General features: G+C 48.0%; 1 protein-coding gene across 1 annotated transcript; it reads right to left on the reverse strand.

Moving 5' to 3' along the window:
- Positions 1–125: 125 nt before the first annotated feature.
- PHYH (phytanoyl-CoA 2-hydroxylase) lies at positions 126–10,434 on the reverse strand. Its single transcript, XM_013197102.3, has 9 exons — positions 10,233–10,434; positions 8,131–8,186; positions 7,462–7,572; positions 6,853–7,018; positions 6,660–6,741; positions 4,987–5,168; positions 3,922–4,071; positions 3,169–3,300; positions 126–1,149 (listed from the first exon to the last, which is right to left on the reverse strand). The coding sequence occupies exons 1-9, from the start codon at positions 10,323–10,325 to the stop codon at positions 1,096–1,098; spliced, it is 1,026 nt and encodes a 341-aa protein (XP_013052556.2). The 5' UTR covers positions 10,326–10,434; the 3' UTR covers positions 126–1,095.
- Between the last annotated feature and the right edge of the window lie 6,877 nt (positions 10,435–17,311).

Consider the following 17,311-nt stretch of genomic DNA (forward strand, 5'->3'; position numbering starts at 1 on the left):
CTGTTTCTTCAGACGGAAGGGCCGAGTGGAAAAGAGCTGAGGACACCAATTTTATACTGGGATGTACAACTACATGCAACACCAGGGTTTCCGAACGGCAGAAGTAATACCACATAGCCTCCGAATATAGTTTTGCTCTAATTTAATAAGTATTTCCAAAACAATAGAGTCTGAAAGCAAAAGAATCTTTCAGAAGTCAAGGAGAAAACAGAGTGAAAGGTGAGAGGGTCATGTCAGAGCACGTCAGTCCACCCAGTGCATCCCGAGGAGTGCCCAACCATCTCCCGACCAGCCAACACCATCAGGCACTTTTTCCAGACCTGCCAGACTCAGAAGAGGGCTCCCCCCTCGTTTCACACAGCCCCAAATCGTTGTGCAAGGCCGCCAGGAGGCTGCTTGGCCGGCCCGGCCGTTCCCAACCCTATTAACCACACATTTATCTTGTGCCGGTGCTGCTCAGCTGGCTATCAGACCGCACCAGGCCACGTCTGGAGAACTCCACCAGTGATCACGTTCCAGCCCATGAATTCCCTTTCCCTATGCAAGTGGCTGCTGCTTTGCCTTTGCCCAGTTCCTTGCACAGCTCCCTTCTGCTGGTGTCACTATCTCCATCTCCATCAGCTGTTCTAATGACTTCCCACGTAAGCACGTACTGAGGGTCTGTATGAAACTGATTCCGTGTGCTTACTTTGCATAGAAAAAAGAAGTCAGGCACTTTAAAACAACGTACCCTTGCATAAAAATCTTATTATTAATATAGCGTCAGCTCGAAGGTACGTCGCCGGAGAAACTTTTAAAAACCAAAGAGTGAAAACATCAACAAATCAAGGTGCTCTTTAAAGACCATCATTCTTTGATTGGCTAAAATAACCACAGCAAATCTCTGTTTTCCTAGGTTAGGTTTTCTTTGACGTACATCAGCTGTTCAACCTCAGTGCGATTATTTTGCATTAGCATAAAAAGGTTTTGCGGTGCAGCGTTTGGCTGAGTTACCGATACGCGGGTCACCAAGGCGCACACAACTCTGCTGCTCTCTCCCGTCAGAGGCGCTCAGACTCGGACAGATGTTTTCCATCCTGGTCCTCAGATGTTCTTCTACAGATTAATCCTTTCCCCTTGCACAAGCCGTGCTCGGAAGTTCCAGATATCCTTCAAAACAAAAAATGAGACAAAGGAAAAAAAACACACCATGAACCTTACTGAATATCCTTTCAAATCCTAAATATCAAGAAGCAAAACAGCCAGAACTGGGAAAAAGGCACAGCCTCCACTCCACTGGCAGGTCTGGCACGGCCTGCGAGCTGCCCGCAGTTCAGTTCTGGAAGGAAACAAGCAGCACAGCGAATATTATCCCTGCAGAAGTCGTCCTAGCGTGCTGGCACACACAATGCCTCCCTCGTGCACCCCTGGGTGACCGGAGAAGCTCAGGGACTGACTGCGTATCGCATGCTGCTACACGCGAGCAAGCGACTTGCTCTGTGCAGCAGAGCCCAGCAGGAAATAACAGCGATGACATGAATACGATCCCTTGGCCAGAAACGGGGTGGCGAGCGGACATCGCTGCGGACTGTAAAGCAAAGGAAAAGACCGCTTCAAGAAGGTAAGCCTTGGGCAAGTTCCTATCTTGGTTTCCCTGTCTGAGGATTGCTTAGTTCTCATCATTGGTCTCGGGAAGGTAAAATATAAGACCCGAGCACTCCTCCTCGGGAAGAAGCTCCAACTCTGGTTAAAGAAATTATAACGCTACAAGAAAACACATAGACTCATCTAAGGCACACATGGGCACACACTTATTTCCGCTCCCAAGAAGGAACTTTGGATTTCCCTGCCTACCTACATAACTCCAGGAATCAAAAGTCAAGCAGCTGTAACTTCACAGACAATCTGCAAGTCCAGGGTTACAAAATAAAGCCCGATACCCAGCCGTACCTCGGCACACCATGGAGAAAAAAACAACGCAACCAAAGGTGAAAAAGAAAGCCCTCTGCTCCATAATGCCCTAGATATTGAGTAACTTCAAAAGGAACTCACTGCCTCTTACACCTGGCCTTGGTACTGGATGTGTATCTGTCTGGGAACTGCTGTGGATAAAGAAATTCAGAACACTTGGAAACATTCAGCCCCTGTAATAAGGTTTGTTCTTCTTTCAGGCGCTTAATCCCTGGAGAATTTAGATCTGTTTTATATTTTACACAACGGTTTCAATTATTTATTGCAAGAATGTTACATTCGTCTCTTTTCTTTTTTTTTTTCTCTTCTGTTTGTGGCAGATATATCATGCTGCCTACATCCCTGCTTTTGCCTCAAGTCTGAACAATTGATGTGGGATTATACTTAACCAAAAAACAATCCGTCAACTTTTGCAGTCAGATGCGGCCACTTGTTTTAAAAGGAAAATCCACCTGCCATTAGGAGTTGAAACCATAAGAGCTGGGGACGTGCCAGGTGGAGACAAGCACAGAATTTATCATTGCACCTCCTAGTTATTGTGAATTTGGGACAAGAGATCGCTACATCTTTCTGTTTACATCCTGCGGTCCAAACACAGCTGCCAAGGGCTCTGGTTAAGCAAACCTGGAACCAGGAGATGCAGCAAAGGGTAAAGCTTGCATAAAGTGCCCCCGTTCCTGCCTTGCCACGTTAGCCCCCCCTACTGCTACCCAGTGGGGCAAAGCCAGGCGTCTTGTCAGAGAGCCCAGACCCCCTTGGATGGTGTGAGAAGAGCGGAGCCATCACTCCAGCAGAGCCCAGAGCTCCTCCTCACTTACACGACTCCAGTTGCAGCCACCTGAAGAAGTCCTGACGTGGTCTGAACCTTCCCAGCTTGCTGAGAGGGACCAAGGCACGTTCACAAAATCCACTTTGGTGAGCAGAGCTGGAGGAGGAACTGCTAGAGCTCAACCAACACGAAAGAGCTGCCTAGGGAGCGAGGCCGTTTCTCCAGCACAGGTAGCTAGGCAGCAAGAAGCAGCCTTAGGAGCACAAAGGCCAAAAAAAAAGCCTGCAACCATCCTCAGAATATCAGATCTTTTATTTTGCCAAGCACCTCTGCTTGGCATAGCTTCACCTGTGAAACTGGGAGTAGCAAAACCACAAAACTGCCATACAAGAGGTACGTAGAAAAGGGAACCGAAGAGGATTGTAACAAGGAACACACCAAAGTCTTACCCTGAGTTTCATTGAAGGCAAGCTGTATTTCTTTTGTACCATTTCTTGCAGTTCTTTCTCCAGGTCTTCTTGGATCGTGTTCTTGACATCGATGTAGTAGCCCTCCGAGCTGGCAAAGTGGCAGCTTATACTCTGTGGGAGGAAATTGGGCATCACACTACTTCCCTGGCTACAAATAACAAATGGAAAAAATACTCCTGTGTCCCTGATCGTAGGCACCGCACTCTTTCCTTACAAACCAACTCTGCAAGTTCCTTCCTCCGTTCCGAGAACTCCTGCAAGGGTTTCCCTGGAGAAATATTCCTGCTCACACACATGCTCGTCTTTCTCCCCTCCTCACAAAGCATTCCCCCAGCCCCAGGAAGAGCTCCACTCCCATCGCTTCCATCCCTCTGCGTCCCCCCACCAGCGTTAGGCAGGATGTTTCCAGCCACCCTGGAAATGAGAGAGCAGCACTAAGCTCACCACCTCACAGATTTCTAAACACTTCAAACAGAGATTCAACACCTAATTTCTGCTCCTGCTCTGGTTTTTCTCAAACAGCCCCACAGCAAGCCCTTCTCCCAAAACACAGAGATGTTAAAAAGGAAGAAAATCAGAGAGAGACAGCAAAAGTATACCAGGAAGTTAAAAACCACCTTTAAAAGCTCATCAGATATTCATGAGCTTGGGGTGCCGGGTATTATTTTGATCAGTTGCAAGCAAGCAAGCAAAAAAAAATATCAGCAGGTACAGCAAGGCATGGTTTCCTACCTTTCGGAAACCCGACGTCCTGTTTATCCCAGAGCCGTGAATGAGCAGCGGATGGAAGAACACCGTGTCTCCCTTCTCCATGACAAGGTGAACCTTGGGACCGTTCTCGTCGTAATCGATAATCCCGTGGAAAAGCTTGTTTGTCTTACCCTAGGGAAAAAAAAATAAAAAAAAAATGCTGAGTTGAAATCACTCAGTTAAAATTAGAGCAAGTGGAGATTCTCAGTGCAGGGAACAGTGGAGACAGCTCCTGACCTGCGTTCCTCCGGGAAGGTTATTTGGTATGGCCAGCTGAGAGCCCGCCTGCGTGCCTACAAGTCTTGCTACTACAAGCCTGAGGTACAGCAAAATCATATTTTTTTTCTGTTTTCTGAAGCCGGATGACAATTAAGAAGGTTCCTCCACTGGAGAGAACGGAGAAGAGCACCAGGGAATCCCACAAGAGATGCCACCTCTGGGGTCCATCCTTCTGCTCCCCATTTAGCCACCATCAGTGCTGGGTCAGGCTAGGAAATACCCGTTCTTAACAGGAAGGTAACATTAGGTATTTAATCCCAGCCTTTTATTTACTATCCCGTTTTGCTCCTACAGCAAAGCACACGAGCTCTGCAAGCAGGAACAAATTCTCGGGAGGAGAGAGAATCCTCAGACTTGGCAAGGGCACCGGAAAATGGTTGCAGGTGTTTAGGCAGCTATGCCACAACGTGACGGACAATTCAGGGGCCCCAGCCCCTGGCCCCAAACTGTGGTGCAAGTTCAGCTCCAGAAAAGGATCCCCTCCAGCATCTAGGTATAGAGCTAGAGGGGTATTCTTGAAAGTACACCAATACTATGCCGTGATTTACCAGGTGTTACTTTCCTCTGATGAAGAACCAGGGCAACCTCACTCCAAAAGGCTTTGGGTGAAGCTGGGAACAGGAGCAAATCTGCCCAGTGAGGCAAACTAAGGCACTCTCCCACAAAGCAACAAGACAGCGTTTGCAAAGACAGCAAAACCCTTGCTGAGAACCTCAGCTTTGTCCCATGCCCCACGTCTCCGCGGTAAGCCCCCCCGTGCAGCTCTACCTCCCGCTGCGGGTAGGCGTGAGGCTTCAGGGGCTCCTTGTGCGTGCCCGGCTGCACGACCAGGCACCCGTTGGTCTCGTCAGCCCTCTCCATGGCGGTCCAGGAGCACACGATGCGGTCCGCCGGCCGGAACGGGAAATAGTGCAGGTCCTGATGCATGGGGTGGAGAAAAGTCTGCTTATCTGCAACACAGGGGCAAAACCTTCAGCCTCTTCGAACGGGACACGGCCTCCTCAGAAGACTCCTTTGGTGGCCTTCGCCACCACCACCACCCGCCTGCCAAGCTTTCGCCTTGCACTCGGCTGCTCTCATTCGTGAACTTTAACCAGCACAGTGTTGCATAAACCTTTCCCAGCACAAAGATTTTCAAGTAACTCCAGACAGCAGCGCCAGGAAGGCTGTCAAGAAGTCTCTTGATCTGTTGCTGTGCTGCAAGTGGAATCAGCCCTGCCCATGCTGCACTCCACAGATGTTCATTTGGCTCTTTATTCTCTTTTATTTTTTCAATCTCCCCAGACAGTCCACCCAGCACCCTACTAGCCTTCTTCCTAGAGGCTTTTTTCCCCTCTAAAGTCAAAACAAACAAGAATATTACTGTAGGTTTGCTTGTTATTTCTCTTCTTACTATGGAAATGGAAACATAGCATCCTCTTTCGCACCAAAACCTTTTACATATTTGATGATTTATTTCACCATTGAGTTTGCTCCCAGGACAGATATAGTAAGGCTGTTTCTACTTGCTTCATTTGTCGTATTATTTAGAATTTGGGCAGCCTAGAAAACTCTCCTGAGACCTGCACCTCTCCTCAAGTACTCTCAAAAACACCGAGTGGAGGTCTTATAATTACAGAGCAGCTTCCCATTTCTTGACCACGATTGTTTTCTTTCTGCGTTAAAAATGCATGGTCTCCTGTTGAATTCCCAAACAAAAACGACACACTTTTCTGCGACGTTTCTAAGATGGCAAGTGGAGATGACTTTCACCAGCTCAGTATTTTAATAACTCCACGTACTGTGTGTCTGCACGCCCGAGCATAAGAAACTGCTCAGGTCTCAACTTCCCTAAACTGAAACAGCTTACGTGGGGTCAGAGCTACTTTGGAAAACTGTAACATGGTTGGTCAGGTTCTCTTTACGCTCCCTGCTCATCATCCTTGTATAAATGATGATTTCAATTTCTAGCAGGAGCAGCCAAAGCCGGGCTTCAAACTCTTTCCTTTGGCACCTGCTCAAGTATCATCACATCAAACCGCTGAGCATGCAGCCGCTGTCAGCGAGGTCAGGAGTACAGAAACTCTGAGCAAAAGATGATCTCTGTATTTATTGCCTTTTACCGAGGTCCAAGGAAGCACTTGTTATCACCACGTTTGAAAAGTCAGGCTTAAAGGCATGTCACGTTTCCAACAGTGGGCCCTTACGCAAGCACAGCCGGCTGAACGGGGAGCTCGCTGGCCCACTTTGGTGCAGCCAAGAAAACAAACAAACAAAATCCGCTGAAAACTGAAATACAAAAAAATGTTATCTAAGTAAGCTAAGGTTAAAGAACCCCAAACTGTTACCAAAGTGGTCTCATAAATTTACAAAATTATTTTGTTTTAGTTTGTCTCACATTATTCAATAGACAGCATACACAAACGATTTCTGCATTTCTCTCTTCTCCTAGTTCTCCTTACCAGAATCTGGAAGTTTGTTTATCAGCATGGTGTGCATTGCCATTATGTTTGGCCCTGTGAAGCACTCAACGTATTTGAGGACCTAAAAGGGAGAAAACAGAAAAAAATATAAGGAACATGAAAGACAAGAGAAAAGATTGCTGAAGGGCTGCATATTTTATTTTATTTTACATTTCTTTTTACTTATTTTTACCTGGGGCAGGGTGCAGTATCTGAAGAGCTCCTCATCTTCCTGGAAGTCCTGCACTTTATTAACTATATTTTCAGACTGGCCATACTCGGATTTCAGGGCCTCATTTTTCATAATCATAGCTCCCGGGAGGCTCACCTCCTTCTTACAGATCCTTATGAACTCCTTCCTGCAAAGCAGGAGGGAGAGAAGACAGAGCGCATCATAGGTATATTTGGGCAAATTACTCTCCTCAAAGACACTGCATCCAGCACCACCACACACATCTGTTTTCATAGGATCCCAGGACAGTTTGGGCTGGAAGGGACCTCAAAGCCCCCCCGGTGCCACCCCTGCCATGGGCAGGGACACCTCCCCCCAGCCCAGGCTGCCCAAAGCCCCATCCAGCCTGGCCTTGGGCACTGCCAGGGATGGGGCAGCCACAGCTCCTCTGGGCAGCCTGGGACAGGGCCTCACCGCCCTCTGAGGGAAGAATTTCTTCCTTATAGCTAATCGAAATCTCCTACTTGTAGTTTAAAGCCATCTCCGTCACTTAGTTTTGGGAGAGTCCAACTTCCCCAGGCTCGCCCCTGTGCCCACGACCCATCAGCACCTCGGCCAAGCGTCCTGTACCTGAAGCGCTCAATGTCCTCATCAGAAACGAGCTTCTTAACGAGCAGATAACCGTTATCTTCATAGAACTGCCTTTGCTCTGGGGTGAGGACGTTGTTGTCCAGGGTATAGCTGAGACACGCAGGAGAAAGGCGGTGGTGCGTTAGGGCGAAGCACAGGGCATCGGCGCCCGACGCTAGAGGCAGATGGCCCCAACCAACCCCGGGGGAAAATTATTGAGGAACCGTCTCACAGCAGGCACCAGGGCACTTGAACGTCACCCCAGCTCTCCAGACACACGGTTATTTACCGTGCCCGAGGGATGGCTCAGCCCAGCAGCGCCAACACGGTGCGTGGATCACCTCTGCCACATGCAGAGCTGGAAGCAGCTGCTGCTGTGCTCCGTGCCCTTCTGAATGGGAAAGGCTCAGCAGCTTCGCTCTCAGCAGGGAGGTAGGAGCACGTGGGAATGTCCTCCACAGTCAGATTATACGCTCGGACGTTTTCAAGATTTGGGGTTAAGCTTTATTATTAAACTACAGTTAAATTAGGAGAATACATCCCTGCAAAATGGAGGACTACACAAAGACTGATGATCGGCGCAGGAGCTAAGTTGTGCGGGGTGGAAACAAAAATCGAGCTCAGCAGTGTTTGTTTTTTCTACTCTCTACGAAAGAGGATACAACTTACCGAAACCTCCCTGGCTGAGGAGCAGCACTAACTTGTGCTGAAGTAGGAATGCTTGTCTGGGGTGCAAATTAAGGAATATACGCTCAGACACATAGAGTTAATGAACGTCTCCGTGTCCTGAATCCTACCACGTGGGTCATCTTAAAAATATCACAGAATCATAGAATGTCTTGGGCTGGAAGGAACCTCAAAGCCCCCTCAGCGCCACCCCCTGCCATGGGCAGGGACACCTCCCCCCAGCCCAGGCTGCCCAAAGCCCCATCCAGCCTGGCCTTGGGCACTGCCAGGGATGGGGCAGCCACAGCTCCTCTGGGCAGCTTGGGCCAGGGCCTCACCGCCCTCTGAGGGAAGATTTTCTTCCTTATATCTAATCTAACTCTCCCACTCGTGGTTTCAATACACCAGTATTACCAATAGCCACCGATCTCTAACGTACCCATCCCTAAGAGCAGCTACAGGAGGCAATTAGGTACATACAAGATGATATTAAACTCCCTATTGTGCAGGTTTCATTTTAAATAAACAGAGAGATCAGGACACTCTTCTCCAGGCTGGGCAGGTTGGGCCTTGGGGCAAGCTGGCAGAAGGCAGTTAACTCCTGCCGGAGGATTTACTAAGCAGGGAGAAGTGGCTGCACACATCTGCACCCCAGCAGAGCAGCTCAGAGCTCCCGTGGTTTGGGGCCGCTTCCTATTTTGTGACTCTGGTGTGACCAGTATCACCGCCAAGGTATTTCTTCCTCTGTAAAAGGAGACATTGTTGGGGTGGAAAGGTGACTGTCATGGCAGATTCCTCAGAGCCAGGGATTAAAACAAAACTGGTGCACCGAGGGAACATATGTCAAATAAACCCGTTCTTACCAGTTTCTGTTATTTACCTTACCCCCACACCCTCCTTGTTCCAGCCCAGTTTAATCATAGTTTTGTCCAAAGCTCTTCATGTCACAGCCTTTATGTCTAGATTTAATAACAGCAGTGCCTGAAACTGGATACAGACCTGGGGGGTCCCCTGGGTTTGCCTGAAAAAACACAAGTAAACCTAACACTAATGGGGAAACACTTTAGGATCCCATCAGGAACGTACTCCCCTTACAACCAGGGTGCTTTTCCTTGCATTTATGTCTGATTTTGTGCCCCTGCTTGCACCTGTGTCTCTTACCAGCCTGAGTTAACTGCTATCCGTACATCTTTAGAGTTTTTATACATTTGGAGACTTTTATGTGCTGCTTGATCACATCCTCTTCACTAATTTATTATAATTCAGAAAACTTGCCAGCGTTCAGCTCTCACTGAGAATCAGCAGCATTTAATTTATTTTTTATTTTTTAAAAACAGCAAAATTTAAGGCAGCAGCTTTAAAAATAGTACCAGCAGGCAGTCTTCATTTAACTTTTGGAAACGTGGAACAGACCAGGGTGAAAACTGTCTGCCCCAGTCTTGTTTCTTTGGTCTATGGTAAGGCAGGCAGCCTCCAAAATCCCTACATCCTTTCCCACTCACCAGTGCAGCACAGACAAAACCTCGCAGCTTTTCCTGGTGCTGGTCTAATGGTCAGGTCTGCAGCTGCCGACAAGGTCTGAGACTTGCTGTGTGATTGCTGAGCCCTGCAGGGTTTATTTCCCCCCAGAACATCAATCTTTAGGGTAAATCCCCCTGCTCACTGCTCCCGACGCACAGGCAGGTGCAGGATGCACACGCGTGTTGTGTTTTCAGCGTGTTTTATGAGCAGACCCCGAGAAACGAGCAGGCAAAGCTGACCGGAACATCACGTGCTGTGGAGCGATGCCAAAAGGTGGCCGGCCCACCAGATGCACAGCCCCGTGCCCGGGTTGTAGGGCACGGGGAAGAAACTCCAGGCGGCGAGAGGTTTTTGGGGCGGGACTCCCCAAAACCAAACGGCCAGGACACGCGCTGCCCTGCTGCCTACCTGCCTGCCACACGCTCCCACCCCGCAGCCGGGGTGCCTGCGCATCCTCATAGAGCACCACCGAAGCCCTCCTAGGTGTGCGAAAGCGCACGCAGCGGGGTGGGGGCATCCAAAAGGCCCCCACCCCAAGAGGGCCAACGTCTCACCGCCTCCCTCCCCACGGACATAAAGGATACAAGAGCAGGGGCTGTCCCCAGCCGGGGCGAGAGGTGCCGGAGGATGGTGTCCAGCCGAGCCGCCGGCCCCGACCTCTTCCCCAGCTGCTCCATCGCGCTCGTCCCGCAGCCTGACCCTACAAACACCCGGGGAGGAGCTGGGCCCCGTCACCCTCCGCAGCCGCTGCCTGGGCTGCACATGCGCCAGCAGCCGTGCATGCTCAGAGAGGCTGCAGAAAGGGAGCCAAGGCCTGGCAGGGTTTGCGAGTGGGAGGGCCCGCTGGAGGCTGGGAAGTACGTGGGGAAGCTCCGAGCATGCTTTTTGCTCGCTCCCCCCTTCCCGTGTTTTTCCCTTTCTGTGCCAGCAGTTACTGAGCTGCGAGGATTTAATCAGCCCTGTGCAGAGAGCGGCGCTTGGCACGCTCGGTCACAGACCACGGATGAGGCTGGCAGGAATATTCTCTTTTTTTTTTTTTTTAGCTCCCATCTCTCAGGAGACTTTCAGAGCTTGCCTCGTTTCTCCATGAATCAGTTTGCAAAGATCTTTATGGCCCCGCAGTCACCTCAACACCGTGTCAGGGTGCGTTTCCTAAGTGCCTTACTTGCGTTGATACAGACCTGGAATGCTTGCAGCCTCCATCACATCTGCACTGGATGCAGGATGCTGTGCTGGGTGCCCTTTCTGCCCAGCTCCTGCGGCAGCTCCGGTGCTTTTAAGTCAGCAAAGAGGCCAAGGAGCAAAGCAGGTCACAGTGCTGCACCTGGGGAGTTCGGGGTGAGGAAGAAAGCCTGGAAGGGAAATCCTGGTGTAGGAGGATAAGAGCCCTTAGCATTAAAACGTCCACGTGCTCAGAAGTGCTGCATGGGTGTAGGTTGCTCCTAGCATCCTCTCCTCTGCCTTAACTAACACCGTGAGCATGTCACCTGAGAAGCCTGGGAATATTAAGGGACTTAAAACACCTCCAGCATGGCTCAAAAGGTGATTTTTGTTATTTTTGCACAGCTGCTGTTGCCAGTGCTCCTTTTAGAGCCTTACCACTCCTCCAAAGTGGGCTTCAGGTCCCCTGTGTCACCGTTTAGACTAGCTTGTGCCATCGGTGTGGCAATCAGTTCATCCTCGCTTTCCCTTAAAGTGCTATGCTGTGAGGCAGGCACAGCTGAAAGGTGAGGTTTCTGATGACGGAATTAGCCATCGTGCTTCCTTCTCCATTCCCTCGGCTAGGGGCGTTTGTCTGACCGGGACAGAGCAAACTGCAGGGAAAAACCGTTAACAAACACTTTGCAGCAATATACACCAAGTAGCAGCATCAGGACTGGAGGGAAGTTACGCTAAGAATTGACGTTATTGTGCCAACCCACTGTATGCCAGCGCCTGCTCAATTCCTTCATAACCCTCTTCTGCATGAGCGACGCAGCCAGGCCCTGCTCCTGAAGATGCACCGTCACCGCTGCTGTACAGTTCTCCAGCAGAGCACGTCCCCTGTTGCTCCGAGCCATCTCACGATGATGGGGTGTGCACCACAGCTACTTTAGGAAGCTCAAGTCCATTGTGCAACAGGTTGGGCTCGAATCCAAGGTGGCGTCTTGATGAAACAAGACCTCGGCTGTCAACATCCTGAGCCTCAGTATGTTAGCTCTACAGACAAACAGAAACGAAGGCATGGATAGGAAGTGCTTCTGAACTTCACCTGCATCCTAAAACCAAACCTGAACGCCTTCAAAACTCAGTGGCAAAACTATCAAGGACTTAAGTAAAGATGTAGCACAGCAGGGTACGTAGTCATTTGTGGCAGCTGCCCGGACTGGAGCGCGATCCTGTTTCTTGCTCATGTGGCCAGCAGTCCCATGCATGCTCAGTGAGGTTGGTCACTCCCTTCAGGGACTGTGACAGAAGGGAGGGTGTTCACACAAGCGGGAAAAAACAGGATCAGGAACCCAGAAAAACACTTCTCATATGACAAAACTGTTCTGTGTAGTCAGAGGGAAGCACGCAGGCATGACGAGGGGAAAACAAGCGGCAGCAGTGACAGCACACAGCCCTTTATTGCCAGTAACAGCAGACCTTTGACTCCTGATCTATAGGAAAACCCTTAGTCATAGGTAAACAAAAAGTTAATAAGAGTCTCTCTAAAAGCAAATTCAAGGGAAAGGAAAAAAAGCAACAAGAGTAGCAGTTTTATTACAGAAGTTGTAATTACAACTGCACCGAAAGCTCTATTTATAATTCAGATATATGCTGTAATTACCTTCACAATCCAAAGAGACAGGAACCCCAATAAATCTTCACCTGTGACAAAATTCAGGTACGAGACATCAAAAAGACAAAAGACGAACAATACTACACGTGCCAGTTCTGACACAGACCCCTCGTGATGTAGCTATTTCTTCCCCTGTATACGTTTAACAGCATCTTCTGCAAAGGTGGCTTTCGTGTCTGAAAAAAATAAAAAGAACGTGTAGTGAGTAATTCTGCTGTACTGATTTAGAAGCTTGAGAACTAACATGCTTTTATACATACATAATACACATACATACCTGTGTGTATGTACATATATGCATTTTTAAACATGTAAATTTGAATCAATCAAACCTCAGAGAGCTCATCTCCCTGTGCATTGTTTACAATCATTCCTTTTTACTTATTGCTTCTCTGGTGATGTGGCTAACACTACCCGTGTTAGCACTGGTAATACTGGTTAACATCCAGTAACACTGGCTTGCACAGCAACTCCCACGTTCCTGGCCCACCCTGTTACATCAAATCCCCAAATAATTCAGGATACGTCATCCACCTTGACACAGAGGAACGGACGGCTGAGGTGCGACTGCCCTTTATTTGTACCGTCACATACAGCCCGTGCCCAAAGCATTTTACACGTGTACTTTAATATAACAAAAGGGTGATTTCAGGCATCGCTGCCACCGCTCTGTGCTGCAGAAGCGAGAACCACACCGTGACATAAATGGCACGACTGCTGTATTCACTCTCTAAAAACTGGGAAAGCGTTCGCTGTTCCGTAACACACGTGGTATTCTCTCATATATAATATGGTGGCCTGGTCAAACGAAAAAAATGTCCTTTGTATCTTATTCAATAAATGAAAAAACACTACAGAGTGAATCATTTTTGAAATATATTCATAAGCTTTGCTAAAGTACAGACTGAATATCACCAACCTAGGAAAAGAAAGAAGGAAGAGACTTTCTTTGTTAAGATAACTGATAGCGACATTCATCTTTTTATTAAAATTAATGGCATTTGACAGCGGCCGTGTCTTTGCAAATTACTTTTACAGCTATGTCTGTCAGTTTACCAAGTTTTATAGAACATTTTTATACAGCTGTTTTGCATTTGGCTTTTAGTTTTAATGTTTTCTGTTCATTAAATCACAAAACTAATAAAAACTAAACGATCAGGATTTCTACAAGCAGCACTGAGATGGTTCTAATGCACAGCGTTGTAATTTAATAAGCATCTCAATTGACTATTAAAATCCACATTATGATCAGAACTGTAATTCCAAAGATGAGGTCTTCTGAAAGCCTAATTTACTGCAGTGGGAAGTGGCAGCTGCTGCAACTCAGCAAAATTAGCTTTTTTAAACTTAGATGTCAGGGAAAACGGATGTAGGAGCCACTAACAAGAACAATAAAATCTACCACCAACACACAGGTTCACTTTTCAACACCAAAAGATTCAAGAAGGGCTTCTGCGGATATATTAGCAGCAAAAGGGAGACAAAACGTGGACCCTGTGGGGAACAAATAGAGGGGGCTAGTGATGAAGGACACAGAAAAGGTCAAGGGAACTGCATGGGAACTGCTGGCATGGTCTCTGAGGTTCCTGAGGTCAGGTTCCCAAGTCAAGCAGCAAGATCCCAGGGCAAAAAACATCACTTGTGTTGCAGAAGACTGAGTCAGAGACCACTTGAGCAAAGTGGGCATTCTCAGATCTGTGGGACTTGCTACATGGGATGTATCAGCATGAGCTGATACAACTGCAAAGCTGCTCCCTCTGCTGTTGCCAGGAGAGGTGCATGATGTCTACAACAAGGCAAATGTCATACCTGTCTTCACAAAGGGCAAGACGAAGGATCTGGGGAGTTACAACTATGCCCCGGTCTCCAAAAAGATTATGGCTTAAGTCCTCCTGGGTTTGCCATGTCCAGGTACACCAAGGACAAGACAATTGGGAACAACCTGCATAGATTTACCAAAGGCAAATTGGGCCTGGCCAATCTCCTCCCCTTCTGCAGTGGAACAGCTCTGTGGACTCGGGCAGGGCAACAGACAGCGTTTACTTTGACATTACAAAGGTTTTTGCCCTGTTGGGACAGGCGGACTATAAAAATGGGTGGAACATTGGCTGAACTGCTGCGCTCAAAAGGCCGTGACCAGCAGTACAAAGTGCAGCTGGCTGCAGAGCAGTTTTGCAGGAAAAGCCTCAACGGATGAGATGAAGATGAGCAGGAAGTGTACACCTGCAATCAGGAAGGTTTGGGTTGGGAAAGACCTTTAAAGGTCACCTAGTCCAACGCCCCTGCCATGGGCACGGACATATTTCAGGTTGCTCAGCAGGAAGGGCTAACTGCACGCTGGGCTGCATTAACAAGATGCCCCCAAAGCGTCAAGGGAAGTGATTGTTCCCTTCCAGCAGGCACCTGAAAGATTATGTCTGGACATTGCGTGTAGTTTTGGGCTCCCCAGCAGGAGAGAGAAAAAGACGTTGGCACGCTGGATCTGGTCCAGCGGAGAGCCACCAAATTAGGAGGCTGAAGCATACGATGCACAAGGAAAGGCTGAGAAAATACTGCAGCTGGAGGAAGAGAAGGCTCCACGGAGATCCTACAGCTGTCTGCAAGTGCCTAATAGGTACTAGAGAAGACAGCCAAACTCTTCCTGAAGGTTCACAACAAAATCAAGAGACAACAGATCTGCAGCAAGGAAAATTCTGCAACAACTGCAGCAAGGAAAATGTCTGCAACTGCAGCAAGGAAAATTCCTGTTAGATATATGGAGAAAATCAGGCCAAATTTCTCAATTAGGCCAAAACTTCAATTTCAGGGGTGGCCAAAGACTGGAATAGAGGGTATGGAAGGACTGAGCAATGTCCACCACGAAGATGTTCAAAACTTGACTCACACAGGCCTCAGAAACCTAGTGTGATTGTCCTTGCTTTCGACCAGGAGCCTATAAGACATCTGTTCCAGGCTAAATTATTTTAAGAGCTCATTTACTATAGCAGGCGCATCCTCTGAGTGACCTGTTGTAACAAGGAATGTGTATCGTACGTGAACACAAATATACATTTACCTTAGAAACACCAGGACCATTTTTATGTGGTTACCATATCTCTCTCTTTGATGGTTGGAGATGTGGAGTAACAGCTTCTTCATACCTTAAAAAGAGGCAACAGAAGAACTTAAAAATAATAAAAAAAAAAAAGAAAAAACAAAACCACACACAAAAAACCAGCCTCTTCCTGCACAGCAAGCTCTTTCACCACCACCTGATCCCTGCAGTTTGGGAGCTGATGGGCAGAGTTGCCCTTCACGGAGGTGTTGATCCAACTGAGGTCTCCTCCCTCTCCCCGCTGACCACCTAACCTAGGACAAATGCCCCCAAAATTATACAGGGATACGTACTACCTTCCCCCACTTTGAGCACTGGCCAGAGGTTGCAGTCCTATTTCGTGGTCAGAATACAGACACACCTCCAGATGTTGACTCCTCCCAACCGCCTGCCAAACATTTAGTGGAAAAAAAGTCAATAAACCAGCAAATATTGGTTACTGTGCCCATCTGCTCACCCTCCGGGCACTCTTTTTTCTGAGTTCTGCCTTGTTCCTGCAGCACTCACCCTAACTCTCACATCTCCCAAGTAGAAAACAGCTGGCTAGTCCTCACTTACCAGCAAAACAGAAGTTCAAAATAATACCTTTAAAAAAAAAAAAAAATAAAAACCATTCTGACGTTATATACCATTACAGCTAATTTCAAGGGCGTTATTTTACCCCTGCTGCAGGGAAAAGGCAAAAAGACAGAGGAAACCTCATATTAAAGAGCGATTGTAATAGATATTAACTATCTAACAATCCATGCTACTTATCAATTGTATTGTTCAGGCCAGGGAGCTTTCCAGTCATTAAATTCCTCCTTCTTACTCTCCACTCCTGCCGTAACTTCAATGGAGTTTTACAAGTAGCCTTTTCTTCGAGATTGACTTGTGGAAGCTGGTGCACGCAGATACCTGTGTACGCAAATGAAAGCACATTACATTCATATAGGAGACTGGACAAAGCTAATAAAAAACACTAGTTGCTTTCTCATGGCTTTTTGACGCCAGCAAAACACTACACATTAAAAAAATTAATTTAAAAGGCTATCTTTGAGTGCTAGAAATATCTGCTGATTGTTCAAAGCTGGATGATTTTGGACTTGCTAGTCCTCTTCATAGACCCTCCTATAGCTTAGGCTCGATCTAAAACCTGGTATTTCGCAAATAAAGCTTCTGCACAAATCACCGCATTCACCAGGTGACGATAAAGGCGGATTACAGCTCAGCGGTATCACCCCCTCTGAATCCAGTGGCACAGCTGGAAATAACTGCCCACATCAGCCCTGACCAGGGCAAACACCACCTCTGGGCTGCCAGCGCCAGGAAGCCCTTTGGGATGCAAACTGCTGCCATCAGAAACCAACGAGGCATTTCCCCTGGTGCTGCTGCTGGTGGCTGGATTCTGCAGCTCCAAAGGGAAGCTTTCTCTGAACAGCTGGACAGAAAAAAAAAAAAAGGGGTTTCACCCTGAAAGCTTTTAGGAACACGATGACCGACGGCTGTGAATTTTCACTCACCTTGCTGATGAAGCAGCCTTCCTCCAGGCACCCTCACCCGTGAGGGGAAACCTTCAAAGCACACTCGGTAAAAGAGAAGGGTTGGTTTCACACCTGGCTGATGAACTTATCGACAGAACAGCAGCAGCTACAAACCAGAACATTTTCCTGCGCGGTACGAGCCCCTCGCACACATCTAGCACCAGCTGAAAACACAAGCCGTCTTTGTAACAAGCGCTTTCACATACAAGTACTGACCACTTCATA

The sequence above is a fragment of the Anser cygnoides genome, chromosome 1 (assembly GCF_040182565.1).
Source record: "Anser cygnoides isolate HZ-2024a breed goose chromosome 1, Taihu_goose_T2T_genome, whole genome shotgun sequence".
NCBI lineage: Eukaryota > Metazoa > Chordata > Aves > Anseriformes > Anatidae > Anser > Anser cygnoides.

Excerpts from the sequence above, each read along its gene's own strand:
- PHYH (XM_013197102.3), bottom strand. The coding sequence starts at position 10,325 with ATGGAGCAGCTGGGGAAGAGGTCGGGGCCGGCGGCTCGGCTGGACACC. Across the intron at positions 7,573-8,130 it reads CCTCAGCCAGGGAGGTTTCG|CTATACCCTGGACAACAACG; the intron begins GTAAGTTGTATC and ends TGCGTGTCTCAG. Across the intron at positions 4,072-4,986 it reads ACGCCTACCCGCAGCGGGAG|GGTAAGACAAACAAGCTTTT; the intron begins GTAGAGCTGCAC and ends TTTTTTCCCTAG.